The sequence below is a fragment of the Quercus suber genome, unplaced genomic scaffold (assembly GCF_002906115.3).
Source record: "Quercus suber isolate HL8 unplaced genomic scaffold, Cork oak 2.0 scaffold_280, whole genome shotgun sequence".
NCBI classification, from domain to species: Eukaryota; Viridiplantae; Streptophyta; class Magnoliopsida; order Fagales; family Fagaceae; genus Quercus; species Quercus suber.
Window position 1 is genome coordinate 326,438 of NW_027069736.1, and position 18,776 is coordinate 345,213.

The 18,776-nt window shown below is 32.9% G+C and overlaps 2 protein-coding genes across 3 annotated transcripts; both read left to right on the forward strand.

Annotated features, from left to right (window-relative positions):
* The first annotated feature begins 366 nt into the window (after positions 1 to 366).
* On the forward strand, positions 367 to 7,889 carry LOC112035651 (dicer-like protein 4). The gene is made up of 10 exons (XM_065781831.1): positions 367 to 572; positions 679 to 953; positions 1,036 to 1,475; positions 1,733 to 1,833; positions 3,086 to 3,291; positions 3,436 to 3,645; positions 4,130 to 4,591; positions 4,672 to 4,944; positions 6,112 to 6,438; positions 7,477 to 7,889. Exons 1-10 carry the CDS (start codon positions 467 to 469, stop codon positions 7,612 to 7,614), a joined length of 2,538 nt encoding a protein of 845 aa, XP_065637903.1. The 5' UTR covers positions 367 to 466; the 3' UTR covers positions 7,615 to 7,889.
* A 4,574-nt stretch (positions 7,890 to 12,463) lies between these two features.
* On the forward strand, positions 12,464 to 18,392 carry LOC111987658 (nucleolar GTP-binding protein 1). 2 transcript variants are annotated; one of them, XM_065781832.1, is made up of 8 exons: positions 12,464 to 12,696; positions 12,870 to 13,039; positions 14,286 to 14,406; positions 14,537 to 14,601; positions 14,724 to 14,837; positions 15,282 to 15,356; positions 17,180 to 17,218; positions 17,299 to 18,392. In XM_065781832.1, exons 1-8 carry the CDS (start codon positions 12,615 to 12,617, stop codon positions 17,398 to 17,400), a joined length of 768 nt encoding a protein of 255 aa, XP_065637904.1. In that variant the 5' UTR covers positions 12,464 to 12,614; the 3' UTR covers positions 17,401 to 18,392. The 2 variants fall into 2 exon arrangements, with proteins under 2 accessions (XP_065637904.1, XP_065637905.1); XM_065781833.1 differs by having other exon boundaries at positions 12,465 to 12,696; positions 12,906 to 13,039; positions 17,299 to 18,391.
* Positions 18,393 to 18,776: the final 384 nt, after the last annotated feature.

Genomic DNA, 18,776 nt, shown 5'->3' on the forward strand with positions numbered 1-18,776 from the left:
AAATTAATGTAAACAAATATGACTTATATGCTCACGTAAAGACTTTTGTTGTTGGTCGGTCTATTGGTTTTCTCTCTCTCTCACTCACATACACTAATACATATACAAACTTGCCCTCTCTCTCTCTTTCTCACACGCGTACACACACAAACAAAAAGTAATCTTAGTGTTAGGTTTAAAATTTAAATCTATAACAATTAACTATTTATAATTTATTGTAAAAATATTGTGGACATAGTATTGCTCATGAATTATATGCATCCACACGCACAGACTTTTGTTGTTGGTCGGTCCATTGGTCTTCTCTCTCTCTCTCTCTCTCTCACTCACATACACTAATAAATATACAAACTCACGCTCTCTCTCTCTCTCTCTCTCTCTCTCACACACACACAGACACACCCAAACAGAGACTACTGACAAAAAGCCTGAGTGTAGGAAAGAAAAACAACTGAAGCTGCTAGAAATGTTACATAAAATGGGTACCTTGAATGACCATCTCCTGGTTGGGCAAGATGATGTAGATGAAGTCGGATTGGGGCCGGATTCTTCTGACTCAGATAGCTGTGAAGGTTGACGCATCGTGCCACAGAAATTTTGTTTATTAATGTTTCTTCTCTTCTTTTTTTCATTTATGTCATATCAATTGTCTTTGATTTTGATTTTGCATGTTGTCAGGTGAGGGTCCACGACCTGAACTACATGAGATGCTAGTTCCTGCTGTGCTAAAAGAACCGTGGACTAACTTGGAGAATCCTGTCCATTTTTACTCTTACTATATAGAATTTATTCCTCGTCCTGAGGATAGGATCTACAAAAAATTTGGTCTATTTGTCAAAGCCGCCCTGCCTGAAGAGGCCGAGAGAATGGAACTTGATCTTCATCTGGCTCATGGTAGATCTGTGATGACCAAGTTTGTGCCATCGGGAGTTGCAGAATTTGATAACGATGAGGTAGGTGGCATTTGTTAGACAAAATTTTATGAAGGTAAACTAATTAAATTTTCTGACGTTGTCCAGTTTTATATTTTTACAGATTGTGCTGGCACAGAATTTTCAAGAAATGTATCTCAAGGTCATCCTTGACCGATTAAAATTCGTTCCTGAATCTGTTTCCTTGGGAAAAAGCAATACTTGGGGCGAATCGAGTTCATTGACCTACTACCTGTTGCTTCCAGTAATTTTGCATGATAGTGATAACAAAACAATTACCGTAGATTGGAAGATTATTAGAAGATGTTTATCTTCCCCTGTTTTTAGGACTCCAGAAGATGCCATGGAAAAGGAAAATTCTCCTTTGGGTGATCATTTGCTACTTGCCAATGGTTACAGAAGCATAAGTGAGGTTAAGGATAGTTTAGTGTATGCTACTCCATACAAACAGGGTTTTTTCTTCGTCACTGGCATAGTTGATGGAAAGAACGGATACAGCCCTCATTCAGAAACTTCAAGCTATGCAGAGCACTTGTATAAGAAGTATGCAACTAGGCTTCTTGACACTTCGTTGACCATTTATACCATTTTGGATTGCTTTTGAAACACATTTTATGCCATGTTATGCCTAATTTCTGCCTATTGAAAGGGAATTTGTTAATATATAATGAACTTCAAAGCATAATAATAATAATAATAAATATCTAATTTTTATATATGTGTACAAAATATACTAACTCCTGTTGCTTCTCTTTTATTAATTTATTAAATCATTTTTTTTCTTAAATGTTGGAAGTCAGGTTTGGCGTTCAACTCAAATACCCTGAACAACCTCTTTTACATGCAAAACCGCTTTTTCGCTTGCGTAACTTGCTACGTAACCGAAAGCCAGAAGATTCAGGTAATTATTTTATTTGGTTTGTCATACTTCTCTGTTTGTTGAGCTGAATACTTTCGTAGTCCTAATGATATTTCCATTTAGTACTAAAAGCAATAAGAACCCTGGAACTTCTATGCGGCTAAAACCTTTTTTTCACATTGGTAATTAAATGTGAACCCTGTGGGTCTTGAAACCCACGACCTCACCCTTCACCTGTTCTTACAGGGGAGGTGGTGCCAGATAGAGTTCATTGTTGGCTAACACGATTAAAAGAAACAATCCGCCGTATTGAAGTTGCTGCATTGTTCGTAATCCATATTCAATTGGAGAACTATTTTGAGCTCAGTGGGGTTTATCTACTTGGTGGAAATTAAATGGCAGTGTTGAGATTGACATAGATAACTTAAATTTTTGGTGAGGTATTTTATTAGCAGAGATTTTGTGGTTGAACCCAAAGACAAGCTCCCAGCTGGTTTGAAAAATTGTGCGTGTTAGGCTCATGCATGGGAGCTTATGCATGAGGGATTCTTGTAGTAGATGAAATCCATGGTATGCTGATAGCTATAAGCTTTTGAGACAACTAGTAATTTATCAGGTAGGACGTGACTTGCTTTCATTGCTAGACAACAACTATAATCTACAAAAGATAAAACTCTAAAGATTAGTGTTAGCTTTTGTAGTAGATGGTTTAGGGTCAGGGGATTTTAGAATTGAAAATCAGGAATAGTAACTGGAGTTTGAGAATGACAGGATAATATAGAAAGAGAAATATAATATTGAATCCTAGATTTAGAATTAAAGCATAAATAATCTTCCATGCCTCAAAGAAAAAAATCAGAACTATTTATATGCTAGAAATTCTAGCAAACATTGAGTGACAAGTTATTTTATTAAAAAAAAAAATTGAGAGTTTAGAAACGACCATGACATTGATATAAAATGTTGTATGTGTGGGCATAGGTGCTTTTGTTATACCTCGCTCTCCCTTGGAGCCATTACTCTTTTATCTTGTTTTTGTTTTCTTTAAACAAGAATAATCTTCTTTTTTGACTATACTCATCTCAGTGTCGCTTATAGCTCTCTCTCTCTCTCTTCAATTATTGTTCATAAGCATTAGGGTGTGTTTGGGAGAGGAATTTGAGTTATGTTGTTTGTAGTTTTTTGAAATATGTGTGGGTGAAAAAATGTGTGGAAATGTGTGTAATGTTGTTTAAAATGTGAAAATATGTGTTAGAACTAATCTACCAAACACCCCCTTAATTGTCAAAAACAGAATCACGTGAACTGGTGGAGTACTTTACTGATTTGCCTCCTGAGCTTTGCCAGTTGAAGATAGTAGGCTTTTCTAAAGATATTGGTAGTTCAATATCTTTATTACCATCAATCATGCATCGTCTGGAAAACTTGCTTGTGGCCATTGAACTGAAGAAGAAATTTTCAGCTGCATTCCCTGAAGGAGCTGAAATTACTTGTGATAGAGTAAGGCTTTCTCATGTATAGTATTAACATAATTGGCTTTGATGAGAAATGATAACTTAACTTTATTGTTGCATGACTTTAATTGCACATGATCAATATTTTTGCGGACCTCAATCGCTACTAAAGTTATGAATTTTTTATTAGGTCCTAGAAGCACTCACCACTGAGAAGTGCCAGGAGCCCTTTTCACTTGAAAGGCTTGAAGTACTAGGTGATGCTTTTCTCAAGTTTACAGTTGGACGGCGCCTTTTTCTTTTGCATGATACCCTTGATGAAGGAGAACTTACCAGGAAACGTTCTAATGTTGTAAACAACTCCAATTTGTACAAACTAGCAACTAGGAGCAAGTTACAGGTAATAAATGAATTTTAGGATATGATTCTCATCTACTTATTATAAAAAAAAAAGGATATGCTTTTTACTTCCCAAATATGAACTTATCTGTCATTCTATCTTGATTTTTCTTTTCATTTGCTTTTGAATTAGTTAACTGAGAAAATTCAACCAATCATCCTAGTGATGAAGTGCAAAATTTAATGCTATGTTTGGAAGTGTTGAGAGAGAGGAGAGTAGACAATTTGGGGTATCACATGGCACTTCTTTTCTTTCTGTAAATGTAGTGCTCTCTCTCTCTCTCTCTGGGCTGGCAAACACTCAACTTGTCTGATATTTTAGAAAGTTTTTTGGCTTATATTATTCCCACTACCCAATGCTTCCTGTCAGGTACTGCTGAATGGATAAATTTTAGTTAGGAAAATTAGTACCTTCTACGTTACTGATATTTTCTTTTAATTGGTTTTAATATCTAAAGTGTATGGTATTTGCTCTCTTATTTCAGGTATACATACGTGATCAGTCATTTGATCCCTTGAAATTCTATGCTTTCGGTCGCCCTTGCCCAATAATTTGTAACAAGCAAAATGAAGATTCTACTCATTCCCGGTCAAGTAATCTAGCGGATCGTGCAAGTTTTAATGAAGTCAGGTGCAGTAAAGGTCACCACTGGTTACATAAGAAAAAAATTGCTGATGTGGTTGAAGCTCTTGTTGGAGCATTCATAGTTGACAGTGGCTTCAAAGCCGCAACTAGCTTTCTTCAATGGATTGGCATACAAGTGGACTTTGAAGCCTCACAAGTTTCAAATGTCTGCATTGCAAGCACTAGCTGCATGCCACTTAGTGCTCGTATGGACATTGGTGCCCTTGAAAAATTGTTAGGGCATCAGTTTCTCCATAAAGGTCTGCTACTACAGGCATTTGTACATCCTTCTTACAACCAGCACGGAGGAGGCTGCTATCAGGTATGCACTGCTTCTTTTCTACTTCTGGTGTTAAGCAACAGGCATTCCTCTTTGCTTAATGATTTGATGGTTTTGACCAGAGATTGGAGTTTCTTGGAGATGCTGTGTTAGATTACTTGATCACATCGTATCTGTATTCAGTTTATCCAAAATTGAAGCCTGGTCAATTGACAGATTTGAGATCGGTATTTGTGAACAACAAGGCCTTTGCATATGTTGCAGTAGATAGATCCTTCCACCATTTTCTCATCTGTGATTCCAGTAGCCTTACTGAGGCCATCAAAATTTATGTGGACTCTGTTAAAACTCCTGCACCAGAAGGGAGTCCTCATGAGGGGCCAAAATGTCCTAAGGTAAACGTTGAAACTCTTGTTTTTATTTTATTTTTGGGGTGGGGGTGTCCCTAATGGGTTTTACATGGTAATTATCTTGAAAAATATTTCTAGTTCCTAGGATATCAATGTTACTACAATTATCAAATTAAAAACAAATGAAATATTGTAAACATTATACGTAAATCAATGTTCTGTCTAATTTCTAATGATTAAAATGAAAAGTAAGAACATAAATTGATGACGATGAACTCTAGGTGGGGGATTTTGTTTGGGAAACAAAAGAACAAAACAGAGGATTAGGACCTAGAATTTTTTTTTTTTTCTTTGATGTATAAGTAAAGAAAGTTTTATTCAAAGACATGATAATGAGTCATCCAAGTACACAGCAGGTTACCAAAACAATCAACTACATAAATTACAAGCATCCATCAAATCATAGACTGAAAAAATAGAATGACTTCCTATGATAGACATCCAATCGAATAGGTTTTTAAAGAAGAAAAGTTTAAAGCGACTATAGTCCTTTCAGAATCTTCAAAACACCGGTTGTTTCTCTCCCGCCAAATGCACCACATCAAACAATGAGGGACAGCCATCTAAATAGCACCATTACGATGATGACCAAACAAGGTGAACACCATGGACCACAACTCAAAAACAATAGGACAACGTAGTAAAAGATGGTCTACCGATTCTTCATTACTTTTGCATATATAACACGAATCTAGAATCAACACCTAGAAATTAGCACCTAAGATTTGCTTGAAGTCAGCATCAAACAAATAAAACATAAAAATAGATGGAACCTTGGTATCAGCTCCTAGAGCTGCTTGGAGTCAACACCATGCATGATACGAACCTAAGAATCAGCACCAAACACTTGAATAAAACTCCCAACACAAATGTTATAAATCCATAATCAACTGCTTACAATATTTGCATTTGGGGGCCCTTAAATAGGACTCCCAAATTACATCATAGAAGGAAAGGAAAGGAAATAACTTCTAATCTATTATATTAAATGGGAAATAAAAGAGGATTAAAACTTTAAAAATCTCAGCATCCATCAGCATCAATCATGATCAATTAGGTCCTACAAAATCAATGATCATTAATAGAGCAGTTTTGGTCTCTACACTGTAAACATTACATGTGAAGTTTCTAATGATTCACTTACTGCCTCAGGCTTTGGGTGACTTGGTAGAGTCTTGTGTGGGTGCCATTCTTCTTGATACAGGGTTTAACTTGAACCTTGTGTGGAAGATAATGCTTTCCTTTTTGGATCCAATAATGAGGTTCTCCAGTTTTCAGCTTAGTCCTATTAGAGAACTGCAAGAACTTCGCCAATCTTATAATTTGGACCTACATACTTCGTCATCAAAGAAGGGTAGAATGTTTTCAGTTGAAGCACAGGTGAACGGAGAAGATGTTTGTGTAACTGCTTCTGCAACCAACCTGAGCAAGAAAGAAGCTATTAGAGTTGCTTCACAAAGAATATTTGCAAAGTTGAAGGTAAATCCTTTATGCTTAATTTATGCTTTTTCTCTCCTGTTATCTCAGTTTTATTAAATTATCTTTTTTCCATTTTTTACTTGACTTCAACTCTGTAAGAAATGAATATCAATTGTTATCTAAGTAGGGAATACAACTCTACCTCAGGTAAACTGAATATCATTATTTGGATTATCTGCTCTCTCTCATCAAGAATTGCCAATGTGCTACAGCGGAATGAGAGAGAGCAGATGATTTTAAAGAAGACAATTTCCACACAGAAATAGAAAGAGCAGGTAATTTTTTACTTGTCAAAAAATTATCTGCTCTCTCTCTTTCTGTTTGTGGAGATTGTCTTCTCTAAAAGTTAATATATCAGGTGACTGCTGACCCCGTTTTCTTGCCATTATGTTTTTTCATGAGTTAAAGCTGGAACTTTTTAGGCCTTTTAACCATATAATTGTTATATAGATTCAGGTAGCCCACTTGGCTTTGGTAGTGTCATCATTTGGATGCTGAACTTGCTTAGTTTATTAATCAATTAATTTGTTTCTGGGGCATGAAGAGGTAGTAAGGAGCTTATTGTTGTTTAAAAATCTCTTTCTCAATTAATTCTTTCTCTAATAATGGGATTATTAAAAGTAAGATCGGGATCTTGCCTTTTTCTCATTTAGCACAAATGGCCCTTGATGTTCTAGAATGACTTCTTTTTAATTTCTTTTTTTTTTCTTTTCAATTTGGGTCCCCTTTGTCTTTTCAGATTGTCTTGTTTTGTTTATACTTTTGAATTGATGAAGTGGCAGTATAAAGTATCAATTTTTTTTATTTGTCCAGGAACTACATATATATATTACTCATGAAACAGGCACGCATGCTTTATTGTTGCGTATTTATCATTTACTTGCTTTGTTAGGCCTATTCTAAACAGCTCAAGAAGAGTTTTAATACTTAAATTCCCTGTCCCCCAAAAGAAACCCTCCTCCCCCTTCTACCCCATCACTCTTTCTTTTATGATACTTCATTTTCTGGAGCTCTTTGACTGTGGATGTGGGTTTGCAGGCTCAAGGCTACAAGCCCAAGTCATCTTTGGAGGAAGTTTTGAAGTCAAGCTGCAAGATGGAAGCCAAACTAGTTGGATATGATGAAACACCTATAGATGTAACTACTCCTGATGCCGAATTACCAAACTGGAAATGAAATACTGCTGCCACGAAAATCAAGTTTTTAATAATAAAAAATGTATATAAACCAAAACCAAGCATTTGTTTAATATTATGAAAGTAGGATTTTATTTCCTTGATATAATATATGGAAGTAAGTAGGAGACAACCTTTTTTTTGCTTGAAAGTAGGAGACTTTTTTTTTTTTTTTTTGAGAATTAAGTAGGAGACTATTTAAATGTTAAGATATTCGGTTAAATTAATATGTTATTAAGATTGATTATAGTATAAATGAGTACTTCTTTTTTTTTTCCTTTTTTTTTTAACTACTTTTTTTTTTTTTTTTAAGAAAATTTTTTAACTACTATTAATTGTATTTTGTGCATGACTAATTGATCACTATAAAATCAAGATTTACTTGGCTAGGAGATATCTTCAATTAACCGTACAGCAGTTATAACTTTGACAATACATAACCAAACCCATTACATAAAAAATAAAAAATAAAAAATAAAATCCAATTGACAAAATTACATCTATAGAAAATGGTCTACTTAAAATCAATAGAAAATGAATAAATAAACTCTAATTATTTGTATCATGCCTTTTCTCTGCCAACTTTTACACCCATGTGATTACTTTTGTTTTATGTTTTTTTTAATTGTTGTGAGAAAACAATTAAATTTATCCCCCTTACATTCAAATGAAGTAAAACATGCATGTACGATACGAAGGAGACAAAAATCTATCATATGTATAGGTTGTAACTTTTATGTGTGTATGTATATATGTATATATATAGTTTTGAAGAGGAGCAAGAAGAACGTATTACTAACTGCTTGGAAGTGGTCAGATTGGTTCAGCGCCGGCCAGTTTCATCGATGCCAGTCAGATCCTGAACAGGTTTATATAAATACTAGCCTCATCACACGCGCTATGCGCATGCAATGAGGCTCTTTTTTGTGTTGGGGTTTAGTGTCATAATTTTTCATTTATCCCAATTTGAGGTTTACATGTTTGTCCATCATATTATGCATTTAGAATTACTAATACTGTTAGGAGTGTGATGAGGCTAGCTCCAAAAAATGAACAAATCCAATACTATTTGGGAGTTAGCCTCATCACACTCCTAACAGTATTAATAGTTCTAAATGCATAATATGATAGACAAACGTGCAAACCTCAAATTGGGATAAATGAAAAATTATTACACTAAACCCCAACAAAAAAAAGAGCCTCATCACAAGCGCGTAGCGCATGTGATGAGGCTAGTTTTTATGTGTTCATTTTTGGGAGCTAGCCTCATCACACTCTTAATAGTATTAGTATTTCTAAATGCATAATATGATAGACAAACATGTAAACCTCAAATTGGGATAAATGAAAAATTATGACACTAAACCCCAACAAAAAAAAGAGCCTCATCGCAAGCGCGTAGCACGTGTGATGAGGCTAGTTTTTATTTATGCTTTTAAAAATATATATATATATATATATTTTTTTTTTTATGACAGTTATCAAGTTTTGTTCAATTCTAAAATGTAGTGTTTAAATCCACTTTTTTCTTTTAGGTGGTGTTGTTCCCTTTTTTTTTTTTTTTTTTGGGTTAAAGAAAAGGCTCACAGTTATCAATTTTTGTTTAATTCAAAATTTTAGTTTTTTAATCCTAAAAGTTAGCCACTCACTACACATCCATAACAAAAGTTACAAAGAGCTTAAATTTCAACTACCTTTAAAACTGAGAAAAAGTACGTAACATTTTTGATGGAGTAGTAAATTAATAATTATAAAAAAAATGTAAATTAAATTTCATATAGAATTATAGAAATGATAAATATAGTTTCTATTACAAAAGAAATTTTTTAACAACAATTTCTTAGATAACAACCACTTCATGTGAGGTTTGAATCTCATCCGAACTTATCTAATATTCCATTCCAACGCTTCCTCAATGCAATCCAATAAATTTGTGCATATGTCAACCTGACATATCAAAGAATTTTGGAACATTTTCATAAAACCCAATATTTTATTTTAGTACTTATATATATTAGCATATGTTACATCTTCGTTCTCAAAATAAAAATGATATTAAAAAAAAGAAATGGACAAAGCAGAAGTTTGCAATTATCTATATTCTAACTTGGAATCTGATTACAGAAGCCAAAGAGCTCTTAGTGTGTGCAATCTATCTATCAAAAACAGACTCTTAGAGAAGTAACGGTTCCAAGGGTTAAGGTACAAAGACACAAACAGACGGTTGCAAATTAGTCTATTTAGTAAGATTTTTTCTTTTTTTTTTTGTTTTTTTGTTTACAAAGACGTAAACCATTTGAATTTTTTTATATAACTCTGTTTTTAGAATCTAATTTATAATAATTATGTGAGCAGGTTTACTATACAATCTTCTGCGCTTTGGTTGACCTTAAATCATTCCAAATGTATTCCACTTTCTTTGTTGCACTTCGGGCTCTTCTTTCCTTATCTAGATTGATACCACTCCCAATAGCATGAGTATCTTGAATAGGGAATACATTAAAAGGATTGGTGCATGGAACATCAAACACATCACCCTTATCTTTCAAACCCAACTTATTACTTAAAACTTAAATAAACTTGAACTAATATCTAGCCTCAATTCTTAAATCTCAAATAAACTTGCAGATGCAGTTAACATATTTGTTTTTTAGAGCTCTTCCATTTTTTTTCCCAAAGTACAACGCTTTCAATTCAACATATTTGTTTTTTAGAGCTTCATAAGGACTAGGAAATTGTAACAAAGAGAGAAGATGTTAACTATAAAAAGTAAATCTCAACAAATGCAAGCTAATAATTAGATAGAAACAACCCAGTTTTGAAAATTTTTCACATCAAGATTTTTTATAGAGAAGCAATTCAACTACACACTTCATCACAAAGAAAGAGAGGAATTGCAAATATTTATAAAAACCGGCTAAGAAACACATCAAAATCATAAAGTAAATACCTAAAATCAATAATTTAATTTTCTCACCTCTGTTACTTAGATTCTGTAACAAATTAGCACTGTGTTAATTCACCGAAAACTTACCTCTTTTTCAGTCTTCAAATTAGCAAAGAATTTTAGTTTTGTATTTTGATTGATATACTGCAATCGTCTTTTATAGTAGAAAATAGTAGCTTGGTTGGATAATGTTTTAGAAGTTAATTTTTTTTTTTTAAATTTTGAAATTAAAAAAAAAACTGTTATAAAAAAGAGTGCTTACTGTCTATTAAATCGTGGATAAGAAATTAATTGTAAGTGGATAATTCAGGGGGAAAAAATGGAAGTGGGAACGTGGGATAACCGGATAAGGAGATTGAAGGAGAAAACCAAGACATGGATTTAGATGGCTATTAAAAAAAAAAAGACATGAATTTAGACGGCTATAAAAAAAAAAAGTTAATTAAAGAAAGAAACTTTCTTTTTAAAATTTCTAAGTAACGTGTTTTGATAGGAGTGATTATAGCAGATTTTTATTTTGAAGGATATTAGAGCAGATTTGAATTCCTACTTCATAGGAAATGTTTTAGGTAATACTTAAGAGTAAATAGTCCTATTTTGTAGATAATATTTTACATGGAAATTAAAGAAGCATTTTTATTAAGTTTTATCTTTACTTAAACATAGGCTGTAGAGGTATTTTGGAACAAAAAAAAAATCTAGTCCAAACAGGTGCAGTTCCTTAAACAGTAGTATAAATAACATGCTTATATTTTGTGGGGTTGTCTTTGCACAACAAACTAACTTCTTACTTGTCGTGTCTTGTAGACTCTAGTTGGTTTCACTTGGTGTATTATGGTAAATATCTAAAAGTTTGGATTTGTTTGGATTTTAGCTCATATATTTTCAAAATTTAGGGTGTAATCCAAACATCTCAAACTTTAAGAGGTAAAATTCAAATTCTAAAATTTCAAGGTGTAAAACTTAATATTTCAAAAATTTAAAGGTGTAATTTACAATTTAGCTTAAAAATTATCATATATAAATATTTTATGCTTTTTTTTTTGGGGAGGGGGAAGGGAATTTCTCTATTTACATTTTTTGGTAAAATGCAAAAATAACCCTCTAAATTTTTTCAGATTTTATTTCAGTTATCTAATTTTCAAGTTTATTCAATTAAGGTTTTTCCATCAAATTTTGTTATATGTTGTGGTTAATTTTTCAATTTTATAAAATTTTCTTCAAATTTTTTAAATTAAAAAAAAATCAATTAATGATTAAAAAATATTTTCCAAATTTTTTTTTCAAAAAATTTTAACAAAAGTTAACAGCTTTAATTGAATAAATCTGAAATTCTAAAATTTCAAGGTATAAAATCTAAATATTTCAAAATTTTAGAAGTGTAATTTACAATTTAGCCTAAAATTTATCATATATAAAAATTTTATGTTTTTTTTGGGAGGGGGAAGGGAATTTCTCTATTTACATTTTTTTTTTGGTAAAATGCAAAACTGACCTTTTAAATTTTTTCAGATTTCATTTCAGTCATCTAATTTTCAAGTTTATTCAATTTAGATTTTTCTATCAACTTTTGTTATATATTGCAGTTAATTTTTTAATTTTATAAATTTTTCTTCAAATTTTTTAAATTAAAAAGGTCAATTAATGATTAAAAAATATTTTATATATTTTTTTTCAAAAAATTTTAACAAAAGTTAACAATTTTAATTGAATAAATATAAAATTTAGAGGATTGAAATAAATAAAAGCAAAATTAAGAATTGTAATAAAATTCAAAGAAAATTAAATTTTTTATTTTATTTTTTTAACTGAGCGCGCACCCAAAAAAAAAGAAAAAAAAAAAAAAAAATCAATCAATCAATCTACCCATTGGAAGATATTCTCCCCTCTCTTTTAAAAATTACTTGCAACCGTCATTGTTAAACCTTTCATACTTTGTAGTTTGTACTAAAGCCCCAGACTCTCGGTCAGTCAGTATAGCTAAAACCCAGAAACGATTTGCATCTTCTTTCTCTGCAAAATCAATAAGACTTTTATTAAAGAAGAAATAGAAGATGAGTAAGGCCTACACTCTCTTCCAACTATGCCATTCTCCTTCCACCAATTTTCTTTCCGGCTCCTCCAAATCCCATAGAGGTTCTCTCTCTCTCTCTCTCTCTCTGAAATCACTTTTTTTTTTTTTTTTTTTTTTTAATGCTTTAAAAACATTCCTGATTATTTGATGTGGGGTTATCTTAAAAACCCATTTTTTATTGTATTTCAAAGTCTTTGATTTTTTTTAATTTTACATTGAAATACTTTCTTCGCAGTTATGAACAAGCTTCTGCCTTGGAATACTAATGCAGGTTTGTATATGATACCTGGTTGGAAAGTTTATCCAACTCTCCACTTTTGTAAAAACGTACAAACTACTACCTATGAAGTTGTCAATGCAAGTTATGTGCCCACTGCACAAACTAAAGAAGATAAGGAAATAAAGGTATGGATAAGATACCAGGGTAGATAAAACCAATGATTGTTTATCTTTTTTTTTTTTTACATACAAATGGACTTGCTAGTTTTATTTCACTTGGCATTTGTTACTGTGTTTTAATAACATGCTTCAAGTGTTACTTCTTTGTATGCAAATGTGCAAATAAGTGTCAAAGAAGGGTTTTTTATTTTGGTTAAAAAGTGTTTTGGAATGCAAATTATTAAGGATAAAACTTAGGTATAATACCTTAGGTGCAATACATTTAATTTTCCAATCAAATTCAAACAAATAACTGCGTTGATTTTAATTATCCTTGGAAAAGGTAACACTGTTTGTGCTTTATTGGTCAATACATCCATGTGTTTGAATCTAATTGGGAAACATAATGTACACCACCTGAGAATCCGTACCTAAGTTTTTGACTTTAAGGGAGGGATGGATGATTTGACTCTAGTAGAGTCATCTTGGAGGAATTAGATGAAGGTTAACCTAAGGAGGTTAGTAAGCTTTTTTTTTTTTTTGTTGGGGGGTGGGGGGGTGAGGGCTATGTTCTTTCAAAAAGTCAGGAAGGCTTTGGGCCTCATTAGTAAGCAGTGTGATCAAAGCTTTGGTGGGATTGGGTAAGAAAACACATGGTGGAGTGGAGTTTTTGGAATGAAAAGTATGGTTAGTTATGAGAGAGTCCAGAAGATCTTTGGGGTGGGCCTTTAGAATCTTATGAAGGACTAGTTTGAATTTCAAATTTGTGGCACTTATGCAGTTAACAACTTCTGATTGTTGGCCTGCCAACTAAGAAATAATATTCATTCATGTAGATGTCTAGGTGGAGCCACCAATATTCTAGCGTATCCATATACCATTTGATCATATGAGATTATTATGTTAAGGGTTTCTAGAATATATGGACCAAACTAATGCAGACTGGTTAACTTAATAATTTTACTTGTGTCCATAGCAGTAAGTGCTGTATAGAGTGTAATCAAAGCATTGGCGATTGCTTGGTGTATCTGAAAAATGATTAACTAAAGTAATGTTGAACCTTATGAAATTAAGAACAAATTTGTAATTAGTGAAGTGCCATGCCCTTTAGGTATTCTTGGTTTCTATTAACTTTTTGTTAGCTGAGTTTCCTTTTCTACTCAATGATCTCTCAGCATCTCTCAGCTTTCTTTCTATGTTTTATGTTGTTTATCATTCTCTTTACATAGCAAAAGAATTAATGGTGGTTGTGGTTCCAATGTTCTAATTTTAGGACAAGTCATCAGCACAACTTGATACAGTTGGTGCATTTCAAAAGCTGCCCATGGTGATGCCATCTGTTGATATACTTTATTCGGCATTGAAAAAGGCAAAAAGGGTTTCACCTACGAAGGGTACTTGTTGGGGGCAGTCTGTTTTTCTTCATCACTGACACATCTGATTGTACATGACATTGATAAATAGATGAAACTTGGTTAGTAAAACTTGCTGCTAACCTTGATTTTTAGTTTATTCATTTTGTAGGCATTCCCAATATTGCAAAGCGAGAGAGAAATAGAGGTGCAAAACAACTTGATGCACTGATGAAAGTTTGTTCTTAACTTTATATGTATCATGTTATTCTATAGAACAAACTCATTTTCTATTTTCTGCTTCCTATATGGAATAACTGTTCAATTCTGACATCATAGCTTCCTGTTTTCATCTTCAGGAAATTGCAGTTCCCTTAAGGACGTATCTGGAGAATTTTCCAAAGAAGAAATACCTTCACCCGTATGAACGATCACTTATTGAATTGACTCTTGGTGATGGAAATTATGAAGAGGTAATTGTTATTAACTCATTGTCAACAGTTTATAAAAGCAACTTTGGGCAACTTTAGACCTTTGAAAGGATCAACGATGATGTTCCAGTAGTAGATTTATTAAAATAACCATATATGTGTGTGTGTGTGCGCGTGCGCGTGCATGCGTGCTGACTACAAATATAATCTAGTATAATAATAGTATTTTCCTGTTTCATTGAACAAGTAACATGGTGAGTGTAATTTGTTCTTGCTCTTGTTTTCTTTTTAGGCTGTTTGGTTTTAGAAAGAAGTTCCATTTTTTTATGTGGAATCCTGGTCAGCTTTCTGACTATTTACAGTGCAAGAGAATTTAATTCTAAGACGTTTGAGGCAATCACATTTGTCTATGCCACCAGACATATTGACTGTGTGTAGAATTCCTTTATATATTTGTTGATTGCATATTTACTCATGGTTTGATAGGTGTTGGGAAACGTTAATGCTCTGAGGAAGAATGTGGTATCTGTTGGAAAGGAACATGCTTCTCTCTGTGCCAAGGTTGGAATCTACAATCAATCCAAGTGCTGTTGTGTCACTTGTGGAGTATCCTTATTTTCTTGTGTAGTCAAATATGGGTATTGCTAATATAAGATTCAATCTTTGGCTTGCTTCAAGCCATGTTGAAACCTGTATTATTGGAAAAAAAAAGTTATTTATTGACCTTCTAGGGTAACTTAGGGGATCCCATATTATGCTATAAATCGATTGTTGTCCTGCATGTTGTCCCTGATGGTTACATAAGACATGCTCTGAATTTTAGGTTCATATATAATTTTAACTTCATATGCATTCACATGATCTTTCAGGAGTAAAAAAAAGAAAGCTATGATGGATCAGACCTATAGCACAGTTGACAAATCTTTAACAAAAAAAGAAAAGAAAAAGACAAATCTTGGGGTTTGATCACAAATGGCATAGTAATTGTCTAAAATAGATATTAGTTACTTATAGAAGATGGAGGTTATAACTTGGTCTTGATGAAGTTGAAAGGAATGACTGAACCACAAGGGGGAACTTAAGTTGCTTGTTGGGGTGGAAACAAGAGTTTTTTGCTTCTTTCCAGGAAATGTAGTGCAGTTTTAGTGAATATATGTATTTGCATACCCTCTTATTCTTAAATAAATTCAATACTTATAGAGAACTACTTGCTTTGTAATTATATTTCTATCATATAATTGTCACATGGTCTCCTGGGCATGAGGATAAACTGCTTAGCCCATCAGGGGTGAAAAGCCCCTGGATTACCCGGTAACTGGTTCTGGCGGGTGGGGTTAGTTGCCCGTAGGAGTTTGATTAACAATGATTGTTGTACAGTATGCTTTGCGACGTGCAACTAATCTGAGTGAAGTTTTCCTATGTCATCAAAAAAAAAAAAAATGGTCACATGTATTATAATTTTTTAAAAGTTTATTTTTTATCGTTTACATGCATTTGGTGGGCCTTGAACCAACGATTTCACCTTCCACCTTACTTTTTAGAAGGAAAGGAGGTGTCATTTGAGCTAGCTCATCATCTGCACGTGTTTTAAAAGTTTTAAATAGGAACTTAATAAATTTAGCAGACAATCTCAACAACAGATGACTAATACAGTGGGAAATTGTTTTTCTTTAAAATATGTAACAATAAACAACGTCCTCCATTTTTGTTTTTAAATGGTAGACTGTCTAGAGTTCCTAGATACCTTGTGCGTTTGTTAGTCTTACTTGTATCTTTACTTTGTTTTTGTTTCTTTGTGTACTCCCCCCATGTACTAGGTTTGTGCCCCTTTATGTGCTGCTGAGTTGAACTTTTTTATTTCTCAAACAATGTTACTGCACACAACCTTACTAGTGTCAACCATGGTTTTTTGTTTTTGGGTCTTTATTTAGCTATTAAGGAGTTTTGTACAAGAACAATGGTTCTTATCCCTTTGATTTAGTGTAGATATTGATTGCAGCGTTTGCCTGGGCTGTTATGAATTTAACAATAGTGTTGCAGCAGATAGGACGCAATAAGTATCTAAACAGCCTAAAAGGAAAGAAAAGCAAAAATGGCTTTACAATTACTATCTTAACTATTTCTTTCCTTGCCACTCTGTGCGAGAAAATTGAATTCTTTTATGCTCTCACAGAGGCAAGAACATTCAAGTAATATTAATTTCCTAACTTCACTTCCATCAAGCTCAATCTATCATTATTGCTCAAACAATAATTTGAGGATGTCTGTCTATATGTAAATCTCTTAGTACAAACTTTCCATGTTGTAATCATGGATATGGAATTTTTGTTCCTTCCGCATTTTTTCTGTTTGTTGCCTGTTAAACATGCTTGTGTCTTGTGCAGTCCTTAACGAAGCGAGAAGCAGAGGAAAGACTGAGTGAGGTGAGCACTTGTCTCTATGCAGAATACATTTTCCGTTCACATCAATGAAATTATTTTGTTTACTTTGACTTTGACTGCAGGGTAGGAAGAAAATTGAAGAGATTTTCAGTCATGAAGGAAAAGCTGTTGATGCTTTGTTACATATTGCCAAGGTATTCTCCCTTCTGAAACAGGACTCTTAGATGAAGTGAAAAACTTGAATATATCTTTAATTCTTCCAAATAATTTTTTTTTTTGATAGGTAAGAAAGATTTAATTCTTCCAAATAATTATACAACTTTGATGCCCAAACCCCCCTTGTCAACATTTTTTGGCATTATTTATAAGACACCAAATAATGAGGACACAAATGACTGTATCTCCCAGTGCACAAAGCTCTCTTGCCACTGAGCAGTGGATTAAAGGACGATAATTCCTTTTTTTCTTTCAACTATTCTTGAACATTCAATACCAATCAACAATTAACAACTTTCTCTACAAAGATTATCTATTGTCAAAATCTTTCCAGGGGAATCTCAGAAAAAGTGATTGGACCCTCATACTCCCCAATTAAATGATAGAACCTCAAATTTTCCAAGCTATACCAACCTCCAACATATTTCATCCTCACCTCAAAGGGAAGTTAGAATACAATAAGTCAAAGAAAGTACTTATGAATAAAAAAAAAAAAAAAAAAAAAGTAGCCGTAATTTTAATTCCCAATCCTGAAAGGCATGAATTAACATGAATATGCATGTCTGACTAAAGGGACAGATGATCAGGGCTTTACAACATTTTGCCCTTTGTTAGTGTCATGACAATATTGCAGATATTTTATACAAGAGAAAGTATTATGGTGCCGGGAAAATAATAGTGGACATGAACATAACTTTATTTGGACAGAATTCCATTGTAAACTTATGTAAAAATAGATGGATATATATCTATTTATTTATTTTTTTGGAAATAAATCATTCATTAAAAAAATTCAATTTGATGCACAGTTCAGTCAAGGGAGGCCTTTGAGGACATTGACTGCCTGCAATGAATGATATGTTCATTTTGTAGTTTTTTTTCATTGATTTCTTGTTGCTTATGCCTTTTCCAGATGTCCACATTTTTAGTTTGCTTAGTTTCTTCTTACTTGTTCGCTACATTTCAGTATCAGTAATGCATTTTAAGAGCTTATCAGCTTGAAAATTTTCAATTCTCTACCCCCCCCCCCCCCATGCTATGCAAGAAACTAATGGTGAGATCATAATTTTGTGCCTTTTAAAAAATATTCATTGGTTGGACTATGATTATTTTGGGGAAAAAAATAAATTAAGGCATGTTCGTTTTATGTCAATATCAACAACAATGCTAACTTAATGTTTATAATAACTTTAGGTTTACCTCCAATATATCCAACTATAATGCCAAATGATTTTGAGGCTGGACCAAGTCACATTTTCTATTTTTTTAATTTAAGGCTAAAAACCTAGGGGTGTGATAATAAATTTTAATAATTTATTGATCTCTTACACAGAATGCACTAAATTATCACACCCTTAGGTTTTTTTTTGTAATTAGAGAATGT

What these genes read in the sequence shown, in the direction of transcription:
- LOC112035651 (XM_065781831.1), top strand. Translation starts at nt 467, where the DNA reads ATGTTACATAAAATGGGTACCTTGAATGACCATCTCCTGGTTGGGCAA. An exon ending in CAGAATTTGATAACGATGAG is followed by an intron (nt 954 to 1,035) that starts GTAGGTGGCATT and finishes ATATTTTTACAG; the next exon opens with ATTGTGCTGGCACAGAATTT. An exon ending in GAATATTTGCAAAGTTGAAG is followed by an intron (nt 6,439 to 7,476) that starts GTAAATCCTTTA and finishes GTGGGTTTGCAG; the next exon opens with GCTCAAGGCTACAAGCCCAA.
- LOC111987658 (XM_065781832.1), top strand. Translation starts at nt 12,615, where the DNA reads ATGAGTAAGGCCTACACTCTCTTCCAACTATGCCATTCTCCTTCCACC. An exon ending in AAGGGTTTCACCTACGAAGG is followed by an intron (nt 14,407 to 14,536) that starts GTACTTGTTGGG and finishes TTCATTTTGTAG; the next exon opens with GCATTCCCAATATTGCAAAG. An exon ending in GTGATGGAAATTATGAAGAG is followed by an intron (nt 14,838 to 15,281) that starts GTAATTGTTATT and finishes ATGGTTTGATAG; the next exon opens with GTGTTGGGAAACGTTAATGC.